This window comes from Camellia sinensis, chromosome 15 (assembly GCF_055761805.1).
Source record: "Camellia sinensis isolate YWXY chromosome 15, ASM5576180v1, whole genome shotgun sequence".
NCBI classification, from domain to species: domain Eukaryota; kingdom Viridiplantae; phylum Streptophyta; class Magnoliopsida; order Ericales; family Theaceae; genus Camellia; species Camellia sinensis.
Genome location: NC_138975.1, coordinates 133,908,416 through 133,926,967, shown reverse-complemented (window position 1 = coordinate 133,926,967; position 18,552 = coordinate 133,908,416). Strand labels below are relative to the sequence as shown.

Sequence of the window (18,552 nt, the reverse complement as noted above, 5' to 3'; positions counted from 1 at the left end):
ATTACATGTAAAATCAAGCCAAGGGCTTATTTTGTGTTTTGAGTTAGTACTCTCTTGTTTGTAACCAAGTGTTGGCCTGGAAAGTTGTATGCCCGTAGGGCATTTACTTTTGATGTCAACATGTAATACTTTTGTAATGAATACTCCGATAAATAGAATTATGCTTTATTCTCTTAAGTTTATGGATGTCTTGAGTGTATGATTTATGGGTTTATTATGAGGGCGTTACAATTAATCAACCCACTACAATTTAAGAAAGAAAGTAGGGAACTAATAAAAAATTGCAAGGGAAAGACCTCCTGTAGACACCCCATTTTTGACCGACCTTAAGACTCAGACGTCACCGATTGAGCGCTTGGTGATGTTGCATAATGTGCTTATTCAGAAGTTTTAGAGTCGCGGCCGTGAGCCCTGCCTCCGGACTTCCGAACCCTCTTCTGTACCTTGTCTCGGTTTGCGAACCAGACTCGGTTTTCTCTGTTTCTTTTCCTGAGGGGAGGGAGAGGTCCAGTAGACCATCTCTCAATGTCCGTAGGCTACATTTGGTGGCCGTAGGCCATTTTTCCCATTTCGGAGTCCGGTTTCCGGTTTTCGGAGCCGTTAGGCCGTGTGCCTCGGTTCGGGACAGCTTAACCATCTCCTATTGCTCTAATTTCTGGCATACATCTTATTTGCTCCCTTTTGAGGGACACTGGGGTCTGAGAAACTCACTTCGTGGCCGAACGCTACTTTCGGTGTTTAACGGGCAGTTTCCGGGGCCCCGAACTGCGTGTTTTGGCCCCCGAACATTCGTTTTGCAACGGTTTTCGTTCATTTTTGGCAGGTACCTCTGTTTTATCACCAGGGAGGTCACTGAAGGGTGGGAGGCCAGCAATTGTTGCAGCAACCAGTTATACATCCTCCGACGCCCTCCGGCGCCCGTTTTTCGCACTTCCGGGCTATTGTTGAACCCCTTGGACCCATTTTCTTGAACTTTGAACCACATATTTGTGATGTACACACATGAGAGGACCCTAAAAGTTCATGGCCGGCCATTAATTCAACTTGACCCTTTTGACCCCCTCCTTCCGGGCTAATGTTGAACCCCTTGGACCCATTTTCTTGAACTTTGAACCACATATTTGTGATGTACACACATGAGAGGACCCTAAAAGTTCATGGCCGGCCATTAATTCAACTTGACCCTTTTGACCCCCTCCTTCCGGGCTAATGTTGAACCCCTTCGACCCACTTTCTTGGAATTTTAACCACATGGTTGTGTTGTACACACATAGGAGAACACCATCAGTTGGTGGCCGGCCAGAAAATCTCATTGAACCTTTTGACCCCTAGCCGGCCCGCTAGGGGGTGTGGCCAGCCGGCCACCTGCAACAAAAGTACCAGGCCGGCCGTATTCCTTGCACTGTTCCCTTTACAGCTGTGAGGCTTTATCCCCCAGAAAAGATCTTTATCTGGGGGATATTTCGTGGGGGAATATTACTCTCCTTTTCCCCCACCTTTACACCCCTTTGTTGGCCTATATAGCAAGCAAGCCTTGTAGTATTTTGGGGTTAGAAAAACTCTTCTTCAAGCTTCCATACATAACTCCATCTCCATACCTCTCATTTCTTAAAAAAAAACCTAAGTCCCTAACCATCATTCCTTCTACACCACCAAGCTCTACCATCACCACCTCATTTCCAGCAACAAGGAAGGTTTTTCAAAGGCCAAAGAAGCTGCAAATTCATCCAAGAAGTAACAAAAGTTTGAGTCTTCAAGGGTGAGTAACCTTTTCTTCATTTTGACCCTTTTTCTTGATTTATTTGTAAGCCCCACTTGCTTTTTGTTTCAAGCTCCGGCCCAAACTGAAAAGGGCCCTCTTTTGAGCTCATCTTCACTTTTCATTAAGGGCTCAACCCTGTTTGAGTCCTCCATGACACACTTGCTTCATTGATCCTCTTGTATGTCATAATTTTGCATGCTATTTTTGACCCATGAGAAAATTATTTTCGAGCATGTTGTAAACTGATATTAGGCTTATTTTGAGCCCTCAACATTTAAGAAGGGCTCAACACCATTTGGGGTTTCCATGTTGTACCTACCTTTATACTCCTCTTTTCTTCCCCATTCTTGCATGCAATGGCAGCCTACCATGCTTTTGTTTTTGGCCATTTTACAGTTCTGAAAAAGTTCTTATTTTGGTCCATACTTCATGTTTCATTTAGGTCCTTTCATGGTTTGGGGCTTCCATAGGTCACTTCATGTTATATCCCTCTTTTATTCCCCATTCTTGCATGTTTAGTTAGCCTACCATGCTTTTGTTTTTGGCCATTTTACAGTTCTGGAAAAGTGCTTATTTTGGTCCATTCTACATGTTTTATTAAGGGTCTTTGGCTGTTTGGTGATTATTTTGTATACCTCGTGTTATAGCCACTTTTAAGCCTTATTTTGCATCACATTTCTATCATGTTTGTATACTGATTTTGAGGCTGCCATATACTGTAAATATTCATATTTTTGGTCCCTCTTCAGTGTTGTAGAAGGAAATTTTTCAGTTTGGGTTTTTCTTATATCACTTGCTTCATTACCCCTCTCTTGGCCTCTATTCTTGCATGCTATTTTTGCCATACCTATGCTTGCTGTTTGGCCATGTTTATAACTGTGAAAGTGCCTTTTTTGGGACTGTCTAGCTTCTGTCTTTGCATTGCATGTCCATATTGTGCATGTTTGGCATAGCTATAGGTCATTTCGGGTGCCTAAATTCGCATTTCGGGACAATTCCTTGCATTTCATGTCATTCCGCCTCATTTCGGGACTGTTTTCCCCCATATTTTACTGCTGAAATTCCATTAGAATGATTGCATGCTATTTCCATGTCATTTCATCACATTCTATCATTGCCTCGGTTTGCGTGCCCGTGTGCACGCATTTCGAGGCACTCCTTTTTCATTCACCGGCATCCTATGTGAGTGTGGCTGAGGCTCACTCATGTTGGTATAAGCCCATATCATGTTTTCATGTCATTTCATCACATTCTATCATTGCCTCGGTTTGCGTGCCCGTGTGCACGCATTTCGAGGCACTCCTTTTTCATTCACCGGCATCCTATGTGAGTGTGGCTGAGGCTCACTCATGTTGGTATAAGCCCATATCATGTTTTCATGTCATTTCATCACATTTTGTCACCATCTCGGTTTGCGTGCCCGTGTGCACGCATTTCAAGGCACTCTTTTTTTATCCGCTGGCATCCTGTGTGAGTGTGGCTGAGGCTCTCTCATGTTGGTATAAGCCCATATCACATTCCCATGTCATTTGCATAGCATTTTACCATTGCCTCGGTTTGCGTGCCCGTGTGCACGTATTTCGAGGCACCTCATTTTCATCACACTTTACCATTGCCTCGGTTTGCGTGCCCTTGTGCACGCATTTCGAGGTACCTCATTTCCATCGCATTCTGTCATTGCCTCGGTTTGCGTGCCCGTGTGCACGCATTTCGAGGCACCTCATTTTCATAGCATAATACATACTAGGTTGTATCTTAGATTACATTCTGTCATTTCCTCGGTTTGCGCGCCCATGTACACGTATTTCGAGGCATGTCATTCCATAGCATTGTGTATGTTAGGATTGTATCTTAGTTGCATTTCATGCATATCATGCATATTGCATCGTGTCCGGAATAGGAGTTAGCCCGGGCACGGGAAACGAGGTACATTTCGTACTCCGAGTGACGAAATGTGTCTCAATTCCCCAGTCACCGACACTCCGGATTATCCATGATGGAGTTAGGTTTTAGCTGTAGTTTCATGTGCATTCATCCTATATTGAGTTGTGCATTTCGACTCCTCGGCCATCATGCCTCGGTATGCGTGATTGGTGGCACGAGGATCGAGACATGCATATATCTGTGCAAATACATTGCTATGCCCCTTTCCTGCTCTCTGTTGCAGCAAAACGAAGAATCAGCAACCTTTTGGGGCTTGGCACGCATTTCAAGAACAGGTGTAAACAGAGGCTAATTGGGGCATTCCGGTGGATTTCCGCGCAAGACAATTCGGACATGCATCATCCATCAGAAGCGAAGCAGTCCCTGGCTTGCACGCCAGTTTTATTTGCTTTCTTAGTTAATTCATTAATTAATTAGGATTCTGTAATATTTTGGACTGTAATATTCTTTTATTCGGGACTGTAATATTTGGATTGTATTATTTATTCGGATCCTCTGCGCGAGGGCACAACTGTAATAAGTGTGCGTGAGTGTGATGTATGTCTTCCAACCCCACGTCTTTCTTCCCTTTTATTTACCAGCTTACGATGGTTAGATTAGGGCATGTTTCAATTAGCATACAGTATGACAGCATGTTTGCATTCATTCATCTGTATTGCATGCACCGGGCTCGGCGCATCATACTAACTGCATTGTATTTTCAATTTCAAAGTTGAATACATGATAGTTGTAACATTTCATATGCCATCTTAGAATAGCCGAGCCTGCTATAGTTTGCATTTTTGCATGTGTTGCATTAGACATTTCTGTATAGTTAGGATCATGCATGATTTCTAATGAATTCCTATTTTGGCTTGGAGTACTCGGTAAGCTTTATGCTTTAGCATCCTTGCATGCGTGTGAGTGACTGCCATGAATAGTATGCTTACCATGAGGCTATGTGCTTATATGATATAACTGCCTGAATGCCTGTGGGTGAAGGTTGGGTTACTTAAATTGGAATAAATCATCAAATGTTTTAAAGCCTACCCGCGGGTAGCAAACCATTTTCAAAAACAAACATGAAATGTTTTGTTCCAATTCAGGCGACCCGGTCTATACTTATATGCTGTGAGCATCACATAGTAACCTAGGCTAATAAACCGGAATAAGAACACACAAAGTTTTCAAAAATTGATATCATGGTTAGTAGAGGCCGGTCTATGACCGGGCGAGCGGGGGTGCTCACGAAGTGACCTTCCCCAATCGTACCCAAGTTCCCGAGCCGAGGCAACTTTGGTGATGACGGACACGTGGCCTTTTGGCACCGAGTCAGGGTTTCCTAAATTTCCCAAAATAAAAATATTTAGGTGGCGACTCTGTATCTGGCAAAGCAGTCCCTGTTTGGCACTACTTTTTCAAAAATCAGTTTCTCAAAACGATTTGCCGGATTTGGACTCTTTGGTTCAGATTAGGAACCGTGACATTTTAAGAGTCCGAGCTGTAGTGACCCCAAATGAACAGAACGGGAGCTAACCCTCCCGGGGCGTTCGGGGACGTCCACAGTTTCTGGCGACTCTGCTGGGGATTTAGAGAACTTGACTCGAACTCGTGATATCTGTTTTTGACTACACTTGTGAGTTTCTTTGCATTGCATTTGCATTGGTGCGCCTAGGACACCGTGTTTGCCATCTGCTATTCCTGAACGGTTTGCCGGAGGCTTGTCTTGTCAAGGCATGACCATAAGGCTGACCGGTTGTGGGCTCTGCCAGTATGGGAACACAAACCCCGGTTTTACCGGGGCACCCTCTTCGACCATTCGACCTAGTGCATATTCGGATCCATAGTGACCATTCCAAATTAGGACAGGTTGCTTACCCGTTTATAGGTTGTTTGAAACCGTTGCGTGCGTAATGAAACCCTAGCTCCTGACACAATAGGACAAGGAAACCCTACCCTAACATAGGGGTGTTTTGGCTCTCACTTATCTGTTATGTGCTTTAGAGTGCGTCTCTACAGGAATGCATGTATCAGTATATGAGTTTGGGTATCAAGCCTGCGGGCATCAGTTCAGTATTGACAGTATCAAGCCTGCGGGCATCAGATCAGTATATGAGTTTGAATATCAAGCCTGCGGGCATCAGTTCGGTATTGTCAGCATCAGGCCTGCGGGCATCAGTTCAGTATTATGGGTATCAGGCCTACGGGCATCAACCAGTATTTGAGAACGAGTTATCTGCGGATATCAGATTCTGTTTTAAGTGACAGTGACACAGGGATAATAATCAGTGTTTGAGGACAGTGTGTTATTCAGCTTATTGACTGTGTGTTGATTATGCCCGACTGTGTGTCTTGCATTTTATTTTAAGCTGTTATGCTGTCCGTTTATCTATTTATTTATTTCCTTTTCGCTTTATTTATCTTTTGCTAGGGTCAGTTTTAGCACGATTGCTTCCAATCCAGCAGGCATTCCCCAAGCACTTTGGACACGAGGTCGTCGACTCCATCGATCTGAGGATCTAATCGACGGACAGCCGGTGTTCCATTCTTTACCCCCTGTTACCAGAAGGAAGCCGAAAAGGCGCAGTGTGTCAGAACAGAGGTTGTCAGAACAGTGGGTTACTTCATCAGAGGACTATAGGACTGAGGTCTCAATTACTGCTGTAGGAATAGACATACCAGTTAGACAGATGGATCAGCAGAATACATCAGGGATGGAGACTATAATGCGCCAGATGCAGGAAAGCATGAGACAGATGCATGATGATGCCGCCCGTCAAACAGCAGGCCGCGATCATGGCCCAACAGGCCGAACTAATCACCAGACTACAACAACAGAGTACAGCATCTGCTTCACACCAAATTCCTCCTCCGGCAGGGGCTCCGTTACCTGAGCAGGCGCCTACTGTTCAGAACGCCCCACCAAATGCCCAGAATACCCTGCCGTATGTCCAAATTTTACAAGAGGACACGAGTCTTCCAACGGGGCCAGCTCCGCCCCCGCTTCCACCACAACTGTCCAAGGCCCATACATCCAATCACCCGGACTCTCCATTCGAGGTCGAGGTTGATCATACAGCTCTGAAATTGAGCAAACTGGAGAAGCTCTTCAAGAAATTCCAAGGGGTCAAGGCTATGCTGGATATCGAAGATGGATATACCGAGGAGGCCGTAACACTCCCCGATAGGTTCAAAATGCCACAAATCGACCGTTTTGATGGGTCCGGCGACCCCATGGTCCATATCCGACTGTTCGCAGACGTCTTGCGGCCAATGGGCCTAACACGACCACAGAAGCTCTCATTATTCGGCCGGACCCTGTCAGGTGTGGCCTCCCATTGGTACGCAAGATTACAAGATGAAGTGAAAAAGAATTGGGATGAAATGGCTGAGGCCTTTGTTGCGTAATATTCGTACAACACTCAGATCGAGATCACAACCCGTGATCTTGAAATGACAAGGCAAGAGCCCAAGGAATCTTTCTCGGACTTTGTGATCCGATGGAGGGCAAAGGCGTCAATGATGACTTTAAGGCCCATAGACAAAGATCAAATCCGGATGATTGTGCGCAATCTCCACCCAAAACTGATGCAGAGGATGATTGTAGTCCCCTTCCCTACTTTCGCAGATTTACATGATATGGGGGTACAAATCGAAGATGCAATGAAACAAGGTCTGTTTGACCACGACAGAGAACAACCGAGGAGGACGTTTAACCGTAACAACAATGCGGGCCCGAGTGGCGCTGCAAATACGAGAGCCTCGGAAGTTAGTATGGTCACCACCACTCCCCCTCCCCCTCCAAGGCCCATGACTGCCACACCCTTCTCCGACGCGTCCGGAAGCAACACACAAGCCAACAGATTCCAACCGCGAGGCCAAAGAACCTTTACCCCACTATATATGCCTCTGACCAAAGTTCTGGGAATATTGATCAGAAAAAATCATTTAAAACCCCTGGAACCAAAGCCATTACCGAATCCACTCCCCCCCTCTTACGACCCGTCAAAATACTGTGCGTACCACCAACAACACGGTCATGACACCGACCGTTGTTACAGATTGCGTCATGAGATCCAAGACCTTATTGACAAACAGGTGATCGCACCTCCTGATAAACCCAATGTCACAACCAACCCTCTCCCACCACATAACCAAGCTCCTCCTCCCAAAAGAATTAACTTTATCCAGACTGGGGTCGCATCTTACGATCCTAGCATCTATATTACACCCACCCACCTACCCAAGCCAGAGGTGCTCCTCCCCGATTGAACTGGTTTCTTGTGCATAGTGGACATCTCTAAAACCCAACCAGAACCGATGGTGGTGACCGTCGAAGACAGGGCAGGGCAGATTTTGGGAGAGAATGAGATTATTGAATCTGGGACTGGACAGAATTTTGCTGGGGGAGCTTATGATCCAAGCAAGTATATCCTATCAACGAGCCGAATTGGGCTAAGCGTAGAATTGCCAGAGATAGGAGAGCTATGCATGATCCGGGGGGATGGATCTGGGCTATGGGCAGATGATTTGACAGCCGCAGGGGAGGACTTTGCCAACCTGCAATTTCTTGACGACCAGGAACTGGGGGATGCGTCGATCAACTGGTACGATTATGAGGGATCAGAGGAGGCCACTGGATCGCTCGAAGATCAACCGGATGCAGTGGGGGAAGCCCAACTAGAACAGAGCCCGGCAGGGGCAGAAGTACCATTTGTGGCCGGAATGGCCGAAAGCCAAGTTGTATCGCCGGAGAGCGCCGGTGTTAAGAATTCCGCTCGGGACATGGGCATTATGGAGATGGGAACCGTTGAACAAACAGCTGTACTGACGCAGCTGGAACAAGAAAAGTTTGAGGCTACTGAGAGAGCCAGGAAGGCAAAGGGCCCTGAGGGGACTGAAAGTGCTGTGTGCACGAAGACAGACAATGCTGCGAGCATACGGACAGAGAGCATTGAGAGTGCGAGTGGACCGGAGCCAGACAGGTGTCTGTTGGCTGCCAGCGGAATGTGGTGGGAAGATGACGACTTATGTCTTGCCTACACGGATGAAGACTGGGGAAATGGCCAGCCGGATGATACTTGGTATCTTGATGAGGTTGACCATATGACAAGAAGTGGGCGGTACTTCAAACCCCCACACCTGGACCAACCCGAGGCATCCGGAAAGGATAGAGAAGCGGAGAGACAGAAGGAGAAGCAGATTGAAGATGAAGCTGTGCTGAAACAGTTAAAGAAAATACAAGCAGACATCTCCATCTGGGGACTGCTAATGGCATCACGAGTACACAGAGAAGCTGTCCTATCTGCTATGGACAAGTCCAAACTCTCCATAGACACCACGCCTGAACAGCTGGTTGGGCTGGTTTTTCCGGGAGGAGGTTCCCCGGCATTAACCTTTTCGGACAAGGAACTACCGCCTGAGGGCACAAGTCATAACAAACCTCTCTATATCTCTGTAGAATGTAGAGATAAGTGGATACCGGTGGTACTTGTTGATACCGGGTCTGCGATTAATGTCTGCCCGACCAGAACGGCATATGCAATCGGGTTGAAACCCGTGGACTTCGTCCCAACTACCCAAGTGATCAGAGCATACGACAATACCAGCAGAGAAGTGATGGGGACTGTTAAAATTCAAACCAAGGTTGGTCCAGGACAACACAACATCGAATTTCATATCTTGGACGTTCCCGCAACCTTTAACCTACTTTTGGGGCGACCGTGGTTGCACCAGGTCAAAGCAGTCTCTTCCACTCTACATCAGATGCTAAAGTACCCCCACGGGAAAGGGGTAGCGATCGTTTTCGGGAATTCATCAATCCACCCGCCGCCGGAGGTGTCTACACCTGTCTTGGAGATCGAGCACGGCACGGAGGATGTGTTTTTATCGGGGTTCACTTTGGCCGAGGCTCAAGTGGTGCAGAATGTCATGGCTGTGAATGAGGGCATGTATGTTAGTGCACAATCTATCTACCTCATGAACAAGCTAAAACATACCCCTGGGATGGGATTAGGGAGAAGCGGCCGGAAGGGCGTCTCAGTGTTGGCCGAAGTGCCACACAACCCTCACGCCTTTGGACTGGGTTATCTGCCCACCAAGGAGGATTGGGTGAGGAAAGGAAAAGAAATGGCCGGAAGGGCCAGAGCAAAGAAGGCCGGGAAGCCATTTGAGTTAATGCACAGGCCCATCTGGGGTACCCTAAACGGACGCTTCGTCCGGGAGGGGGAAGATTTTCCATTCTGCGGCTTCCCGGAGCCATGGCTAAACGCGGAGGGGATGCGCGTGCCTGGTTTTGAAATCTTCTTCGACATACAATTATCTGGGGATGACGTTGCCGAAGCGCAGACAGACCCACCAACTGAGGTTGAGCAATGTGAAGCAGTGGATCCTGAGAGCACAGAGCTTGAAATGGGGGTAGCACTGGCGAGTCTACTATCAGATCCTCCGATCGGCCAAGAGTGCTTGGGGGATAACTCTTCGGTTTCTGTGATTGGAGATGAAATAGATGCGGGCTTTCCAGCGCCGATCTTGGATGCATCTATCGCACCTTCTCTCATCTGGCAATATGAAGAAGGCTTTTTATCTAGCAGTTCCGGGTCAGGTAGTGAGCCGAAATCTGATTCTACTGAATCTTGTGCGTCGGAATCAGATTCCAGCTCGACTGAGTCTGAGTCCGGTATTCCTGGGAGTGATAACCCGAATGCCACAGTCCTGTCTAGGTCGTCATTTTCATTTTCTTTTAAGTCTGTTGTAACAGAGGAATCTGACGGCTTGGAAACATTTAATGAGAATGATGTGGATGTGGTTTCCGAGTATTTTTCTGTGCCTTTGATTTATTGCTTAAATCAGGATTTTCAAAATTTTGATGAAAACAACGAGGGAGAAATTCCCCCAGTTTTGCAACAATTAATTGATCAAGAGCAGGAAAGATTTGTTAAACCTTTAATGGATGAAATCACTACTGTGAATGTTGGTACTGAGAAGGACCCGCGGCTGGTCCAAATCGGGTCCACGTTGTCTTCAGAGGAGCGCGAGCGCTTAGTCGCTTTATTAAAAGATTTCAAAGATGTTTTCGCGTGGTCCTACGAAGACATGCCTAGAATCGATCCTGAGATTGTACAGCACCGGATCCCTCTTGATCCCGAGGCCCGCCCTGTCAAACAGAAACTCAGAAGGATTCGCCCGGATTGGGCCCTCAAAATTAAGGAAGAGGTCACGAAGCAAATTGACGCAGGGTTCCTGCTGGTATCTGAATACCCAACTTGGTTGGCCAACATTGTTCCGGTGCCAAAGAAGGATGGCAGAATTCGGGTCTGTGTAGACTTCAGAGATTTGAACAGGGCCAGTCCGAAGGATGACTTTCCCTTGCCACACATTGACGAATTGGTGGATTTCACGGCAGGACACGCCTTGCTTTCGTTTATGGATGGTTTTTCAGGCTATAACCAGATAGTAATGGCACCCGAAGACCGGGAGAAGACTGCGTTCACTACCCCGTGGGGGACATATTGTTATAGAGTGATGCCATTCGGGTTGAAAAATGCTGGAGCTACGTATCAACGGGCAGCAACTACAATATTGCATGATATGATCCATAAAGAGGTCGAGGTGTACGTGGACGACATAATTGTCAAGTCCAAAGATAGAGAGGGCCACTACACCGCCTTACAAAAATTCTTTCAAAGGATCAAAGAGTTTCGGCTGCGACTGAATCCCCAGAAATGCACGTTTGGTGTTACAGCAGGGAAGATGCTAGGGTTTCTGATCACACAAAGGGGCATCGAGGTCGACCCTTCCAAAATCAAGGCCATCTTAGAAATGCCACCACCAAGGACTGAAAAGGAGGTGCGAGGCTTTCTGGGTAAAGTGCAATTCATAAGACGGTTTATTTCTAAATTAACCTTGACTGGTGAACCACTTTTTGGTCTCCTGAAGAAAGGAAAGAAATTCCAGTGGGACGGCCGATGTCAAGCAGCTTTTGAGCAGATCAAAGAGTATCTACAGAACCCACCCGTGTTGTCACCACCAGAGCCGGGGAGACCGTTGATATTGTACCTTTCGGTAACTGAGACTACCATGGGCTGCATGCTTGCGCAGGAGTCAGAAGACAAATTGGAAAGAGCCATCTACTATCTGAGCAAAAAGATGCTGGATTACGAGACCCGCTATACACCGCTGGAGAAGGCTTGTTTGGCCTTGGTATGGGCAACCAGGAAGCTGCGGCACTACCTGTTAGCCCACTCTGTAACGTTGGTTTCGCGTTTGGATCCCATCAAATATCTCTTCGAGAAACCAGCACTTACGGGTAGGCTAGCTCGCTGGCTGCTGTTGCTCTCCGAATTTGATTTGAAGTATATAACGCGCAAGTCAGTAAAAGGGAGAGCGGTAGCGGAGTTCCTTGCCGACCACCCGGTTGAGGGGGATGAAGCGGTTGAGTATCTATTCCCAGATGAAGCCATTCTGCACGTCGAAGATGAAACTTGGACGATGTACTTTGACGGAGTGTCAAACCAGTATGGGTATGGGATAGGGGTGTTGCTGATAGCGCCTGATGATTCCCGTATCCCTTTAGCATTCAAGCTCCAGTTCAAAGTCTCGAACAATGAGGCAGAGTATGAGGCATGTATTGCTGGCCTGGAAGCAGCCCTAGAACTAGGGGCAAGACGATTGGACGTCATTGGGGACTCGAACCTTGTTGTGTCTCAAGCAAAAGGAGATTGGAAGGTCAAGGAGGAAAGGATGATAATCTACCACCAAACCTTGGATTTGTTAATTCCTCGGTTTGAGAAGCTAAATTTCACCCACCTCGTAAGAGAGAACAACAGGTTTGCAGATTCATTAGCAACTCTATCTTCTATGATAGACATCCCGTCCGGAGTCCGGATGCGTCCAGTCATTATTGATCAGAAGTTTGCGCCAGCATACGAGTCGATTTCCACCATAGATGAGGTTCAAGACGGCAACCCCTGGTATTACGACATCTGGAACTTCTTGGAAAAGGAGACATATCCACTAGGGGCAAATGCCAAAGATAAGAGGGCTGTCAGAAGAATGGCTGCTCAGTTCATTATCTGCGGGGGAAAGCTGTACAAAAGGGGTCATCTGGGAATGCATAAGCTCTGTGTAGAAGCTGAAGAGTCAAAACGCCTGATGGAAGCCATCCATGGGGGGGAGTGCGGTGCACACATGAATGGAGTAATGTTGGCCAGAAAGATCCTCAGACAGGGCTACTACTGGTCAACCATGGAGGAGGATTGTATTAGTTTTGTTCGGCGATGCCACAAGTGTCAAATTCATGCAAACCGCATGAACATCCCGCCGTCAAAACTGTACAACATGACTTCGCCGTGGCCTTTTTCAGTCTGGGGAATTGATGTGATCGGAGCTGTTACCCCGAAGGGGTCAAACGGGCATGAGTTTATCCTAGTAGCGATAGATTATTTCACAAAGTGGGTCGAGGCCCAATCATACGCGGTGTTAAAGGCGTCGCATGTCGCAAAGTTCATCAGGAACAACATCATCTGTCGCTACGGGGTGCCAAACGAAATAATTTCAGATAATGGTTCCCATTTCAAGAAAGAAGTAATAGACTTGTTGGAAAAATACAATGTGGCTTTCCATAAGTCATCTACATAGCGGCCGCAGACCAACGGAGCGGTTGAGGCCGCCAACAAGAATATCAAGCATATATTGCAGAAGATGGTGGGAACCTATCGGGATTGGCCAGACAAGCTGCCATTTGCTCTGTGGGGCTACAGGACTTCAATCAGAACTTCTACTGGAGCAACTCCATATTCATTGGTCTATGGAATGGAGGCTGTTCTACCCATTGAGATTGAGGTTCCGTCGTTATGAATATTGGCTGAATGCCAGATAGCCGAAGCAGATTGGCAGCAAAGCAGATTCGAAGAACTCATGCTCTTTGATGAAAGAAGACTGAAAGCACTGTACCACATCCAAGGCTATCAACGCAGAATTGCCCGGGCTTTCAACAAGAAGGTTAGGTCCAGGAATCTGAAAGAAGGAGATTTCGTGCTCAAAGACAACCGAGCTCCCATCCACGACCCAAGGGGCAAGTTCAAACCCAATTGGACTGGTCCTTACATCATCAAATCTATCTGGTCAGGTGGAGCTGTGGTTCTGATGGATCTAGATGGCTTGGAGTTCTCACAACCGATCAATATGGACAAGTTGAAGAAATACTATCCTTGAGAGGCTCGCTAGGCCGAAAACCCGAAAGGGCGACCTAGGCAAAATTCAGAGCACAAAAAATTAGAAAATATAAAAACTGAGCTCGCAAGGTTGAAAACCCGCAAAGGGCGGCCTTGGCAAAAGTTAGAGCGCAAAAGGAGAGTGAAAATACTCGAGTGAACTTTAGCCTGAACTACGTAAGGCTTGATTCCCATCTTTGGGATACGTAGGCAACTTCACCTTGAAGTTCAGCCATAAACTTTTCCCCGATCAACTCTGTCCATTTTGATCATCTCAGTCATCTTTATCCATCAGCATTTATCGTGATCTCCGGTACAGTGCTGTTCAAACTAGGGGCAACTTTCCGTTGCCGCGACGGTACGAAGTTACTCAGACTAGGGGCAACTTTCCGTTGCTATGGAGTGCCGCATTGTTCTTCAGACTAGGGGCAACTTTCCAGTTGCAGGGATCTGGGGTTTTGCATCTCAGTGACAGATTTTCGGCGTTTCCAGTTCTGATCCACATCGAAAATAGTTTTGAAAAGTTTTAATAAAAGTTGACTTTGTTCAAATTAATCTTTTTACGACTAAGACCATTTTTGGACCAAAAGCGGAAAATTTTCAGTACCACAACTTTCAATTTCATTGATTTCAAAACTGAGTTCTCCTGCTCTTGCATTACAATCGAGGTTGCTTTTTTTTTGGTACATTCATAAAGAAAACTTGAAAATGCTAAGTAAGCAATAAATTTGGAGCATAGTTGAATCAAGTATCTCCGCGTCCCCTCCCAGAGCTGGACGGAGCATCTGATGCCAAGCTAGGCCCAACCTGTGCCTCTTCATTGAGCCAATCCAAGCACTCATCGGACAAAGTGCAACTGAAAGTTGAAGCAGGGGCCAGGAGCTCTCTAGTCCTCCATGCCGTGGCATGTCGGGCAAGCTGTACACCCCGGATTGGGAAAGCGGCTGGGTATTCAATCCCCTCCGGTGGACAAGTCTGATCATGGCCAAACTGACGCAGGAACCGGAACGAAAAATAGAATACGCAGTGGGTTAGACCAATCAATTGGATCCCAATCAGCCGAGACATACTATAGCTCATTGCCGGGAGGTTGAGCCAAGGACAACGCCAAGCAATGCCGTCTGCGGACAAATTGCACATCCAATCGAACCACCACCTTTCGTCAAGAGCATCGACTAGGCGCTGCCGAAAGAAGTAGCCTCGAGCTGAATAGGCCGGGCAAGAGTCCACAACCTACAACTTGTCCATTAACCATACCTAGGGGAGGGATGGAAAATGAGAGAATAAAGAACAGAGAGATGTACGATGAGAGAAAAGTAAGACTAGGGTTTTGTGAGAAAAACCGAGCCTGAGGGTCGAGTGATGTGAGCAAATATATATGTAAAGTTGGGTGGGAAACATTACCTGCAGCAGCAGTGGACTCCCAGCAAACCTAGTCGCCTCCCGGCGATAGACAGAATCTAAGCCCATCAGCGTCTCGGCCAAGGTCATGGCAATACAGCTTTTTCCTTCTCTCAAACCTTAGGCGACTTCAATCAGGCGGATGCTAGCCCCGCCGAAGCCCGAGGAAAGCAGAAAGTGAGACAACAAACATAAGCAGAGGGCGTGTTGCCAAAAACCCTGCCAATAATGGTTGCTGCGGTCACCGGCGTCGGAAAAACGATGGATCAAGCCGAGGATGTCCAGTTCCCCACCGCAGATCAGAGATCGAGCATCATGCACCGTGAGCCCACACATCCGCCCTAAAGCCTGAGCATGGCCAAAACGGAGCTGGGGCAAGATCACTTCAGAGCATTCAGACTCCATCAAAACCTGAAAATCTTCGAAAGTAGGACACATCTCTTGGCCGCCAAAGCTAAAAACATGTGTCACTGGATTCCAGAACCTTGTCGCGGCATGGAGAAAAGGAAGCTGTAGCGGAGTACGACTCAGCGTGAATAGTGCATTCAAGCCGAAACCCCGAAAATTCAGCTTTTCCGAGCCATCTAGAGAGGAGATCCAAGATGTGATATTTTCTGCGAGAAACGCCTCCATCTTTGCCTAAAACTAAGATGAAATGAATGTTCCCGAAGTTGAGGCTTTTATAGAAGGAAAGACACTATTCACGGGGACACGTGTCAAAAATCTGGAGGCTGCAGGAATAGCTGGCCGGCCGGCCACCTTTTCTGGCTGGCCAGCCATTTACTTTTTGCAGAAATGGCTGGCCAGCTGTCTCTCTCCACAAAAATGGCCGGCCAGCTCCCAGGAATGGCCGACAATGCTGCAGTGTATCCCCTTGGCCCTGTTTTACCCTTCGAGGGAAAGTTCCAAGCATTTCCATGCAACGGGAGAGTCAAAGGCCTTCATCTCCCTCCGTTTTGGATGCGTTCCAATGCCCAGATCGTCAGAAGTACACTTTGTTGTTGTTGAGTTTTGTTTATCGAGTTGTTGTTTTGCTTATCGAGTTGTTTGTCGAGCGGACGTGTTTTTTATGTTTTTGAGTCATTGCTCTCTGTTTAAGCAATTTTTGTTAAAGTCTTGTTTATTTGCGTTGCTGCATTTTGCTTATCGAGTTGTAAACTTGCTAAAGATTCTGTTATATCTTAGTAGGTTGAGTTGCTTAGTTTGTTGCGTCGGTTCACTACCTGACTTGGTGATTACACAATGCACATTCCCATTCAATTTCATTTTTTGTGTGAAATAAATGATGCGATACGATGCTAAAAGTTTAAAATACAAACACCTTTTCAAAAGCTATTTCATTTCATCATGCTTTACAAGAAACAAAGGTACAAGTTTTACAAAAAATAAAACTGCCTAACAATGTGCAAAGTGCTACAAACTACTAGCAAAAAGAAAAATAAAGCAGGAAAAAGCAACATCAGAGTCCTCGGGAACGGGAACGGGAAGCACTCCTCATCCTCTTCTGCGGGACAATCTCCGCACTATCATCATCATCTGAGTCGGAGCTGTCATCCTCAGGATCCCCCTCAGCCTCGCCTCTATTCCCCGAGCCAAAACCGGAGCCCCCCTCCTCAGCAGATGTCTCTGACTGACGATCGGTAGCCTCCTCCTCCTCCTCAACATCCTCCTCCTCCTCATCAGGCTCCACCTCCACAACGTGAGCCCTGCGTCTGCGGACAGGCCCTCCTCGAGCTCCTCGAAAAGGCCTAGATGGCCCGGATCCTCGGGAAGGCCGAGATGGCCCCGCCCCCTGAAAAGGCCCAGATGGCCCAGCTCCCCAAGGAGGCCCAGGTGGCCTGGCCTGCGGCTGACCGGACCATGAAGGCATCTGAAAACAAAAAGTTCAATTCAAATGCATCAGTCCAAATATATACATCAGATGCAGATACAAGCAAAGGCTACATGAAGTGGGTGCATGTAAATACAGTGTACAAGTGGGGTGTGTGTCAGATGTGCTCTACACAAATAGTCTATCGATGCAGTAGAAATCAGCATGTCATCAGAAGTATGATAAATCCCAGAAAACTGAAGGGTACCTGAATGCCCGCGACAGACAACTGTGCCTCCCTCCGCAGGACCATGCCCTCGAGTGTGGCCACCAGTCCAACCACCTCCTCCATGTACCCTCGCGATGGCTACAAAAATGAGCTCATAATCATCAGTGAACAGAAGAGTGTCTAAACATCTTAATGATGAATGAAAAAAAGTGGAGCATACCGGCGGTGAGTCCGGATCAATGGCGTATCGATCACTGGGCATCGGAGGCTCTAGTGGAATCGGAGTCGGAAAGCTAGCCCCATACTGCCACGCCATCAACTCAGTAGGCATATCTGGCCATCCGGGATGAGGATGAGTCGACGGAACCGGAGGAACCGGTCTACTCCCACCTCTAGATGTACCGGCCCTGCTAGTAGAAGGGGCGTCTGCAGCCCGAGCCCGAGCCTGGCCCGAAGATGATATACCGGCAGGCCTCATCATCGGGATATGAGCTCCCGTCAATGGAGGCATCAAGTATATGTGACGGTAAGTGGCGTAGTCCCCCTCCTCAAAATATAATAAAGCATCACTGCCCAGCATGGCGCCGACTACCTCCGAGTAAGAGAGCCTGTCAGCAGTCCGCATACTGGCTGGAGGTACTGCGGGAGGATCCTGAGAGAGATACCCCCATACCTGGCATAGAAAGGGTTCCCCCAGGAACCATGCCCTGCCAATCGGCCCTTCAAGCAGGACCCTATACTGGGAGATGTCCGACGCTCCGGTATACTGAAGTCGGAGACCATCACCCAGGGACACCCAGGGCTGCCATGTGATCTGCGGATGATAAATGCATAAACCAATCAGAAATCAAGAATATACAGGGCAAATCAAAGATGAAAATGAAAGGAACTGAAAGTTCTGAGGTACCTCTGAATGTCGCACAGTGTCGAAATACTGTCGCAGGTTAAGGAGGGTCTCTCGAGGTCTCGGCCGGTGCGGGCCCTCGAACACCAATGAATATGGGGTCATGAGAATCCCCGCCACCTCCAACTCTGGGGCTAATGATGGGAAATATACATAGACCCATAGCTGAGAAAAGCAATGCAGAATGTAAGTACGAAATGCTGAGAGCAAAATACAGACTGTAAAAGTGCGCCGTGTGTGCAATGTACAAGTAATGAAAAGCAGAAATGTAAATCAAGGGGACAGAAAAGTACCTCCCAGGCTCTCCAG

At 47.3% G+C, this 18,552-nt stretch overlaps 1 protein-coding gene across 1 annotated transcript; it reads right to left on the bottom strand.

The window, feature by feature from the left end:
* Positions 1 to 16,730: 16,730 nt before the first annotated feature.
* LOC145813679 (uncharacterized) lies at positions 16,731 to 17,776 on the bottom strand. The gene is made up of 3 exons (XM_082909478.1): positions 17,560 to 17,776; positions 17,379 to 17,477; positions 16,731 to 17,170 (listed from the first exon to the last, which is right to left on the bottom strand). Exons 1-3 carry the CDS (start codon positions 17,668 to 17,670, stop codon positions 16,760 to 16,762), a joined length of 621 nt encoding a protein of 206 aa, XP_082765604.1. The 5' UTR covers positions 17,671 to 17,776; the 3' UTR covers positions 16,731 to 16,759.
* Positions 17,777 to 18,552: the final 776 nt, after the last annotated feature.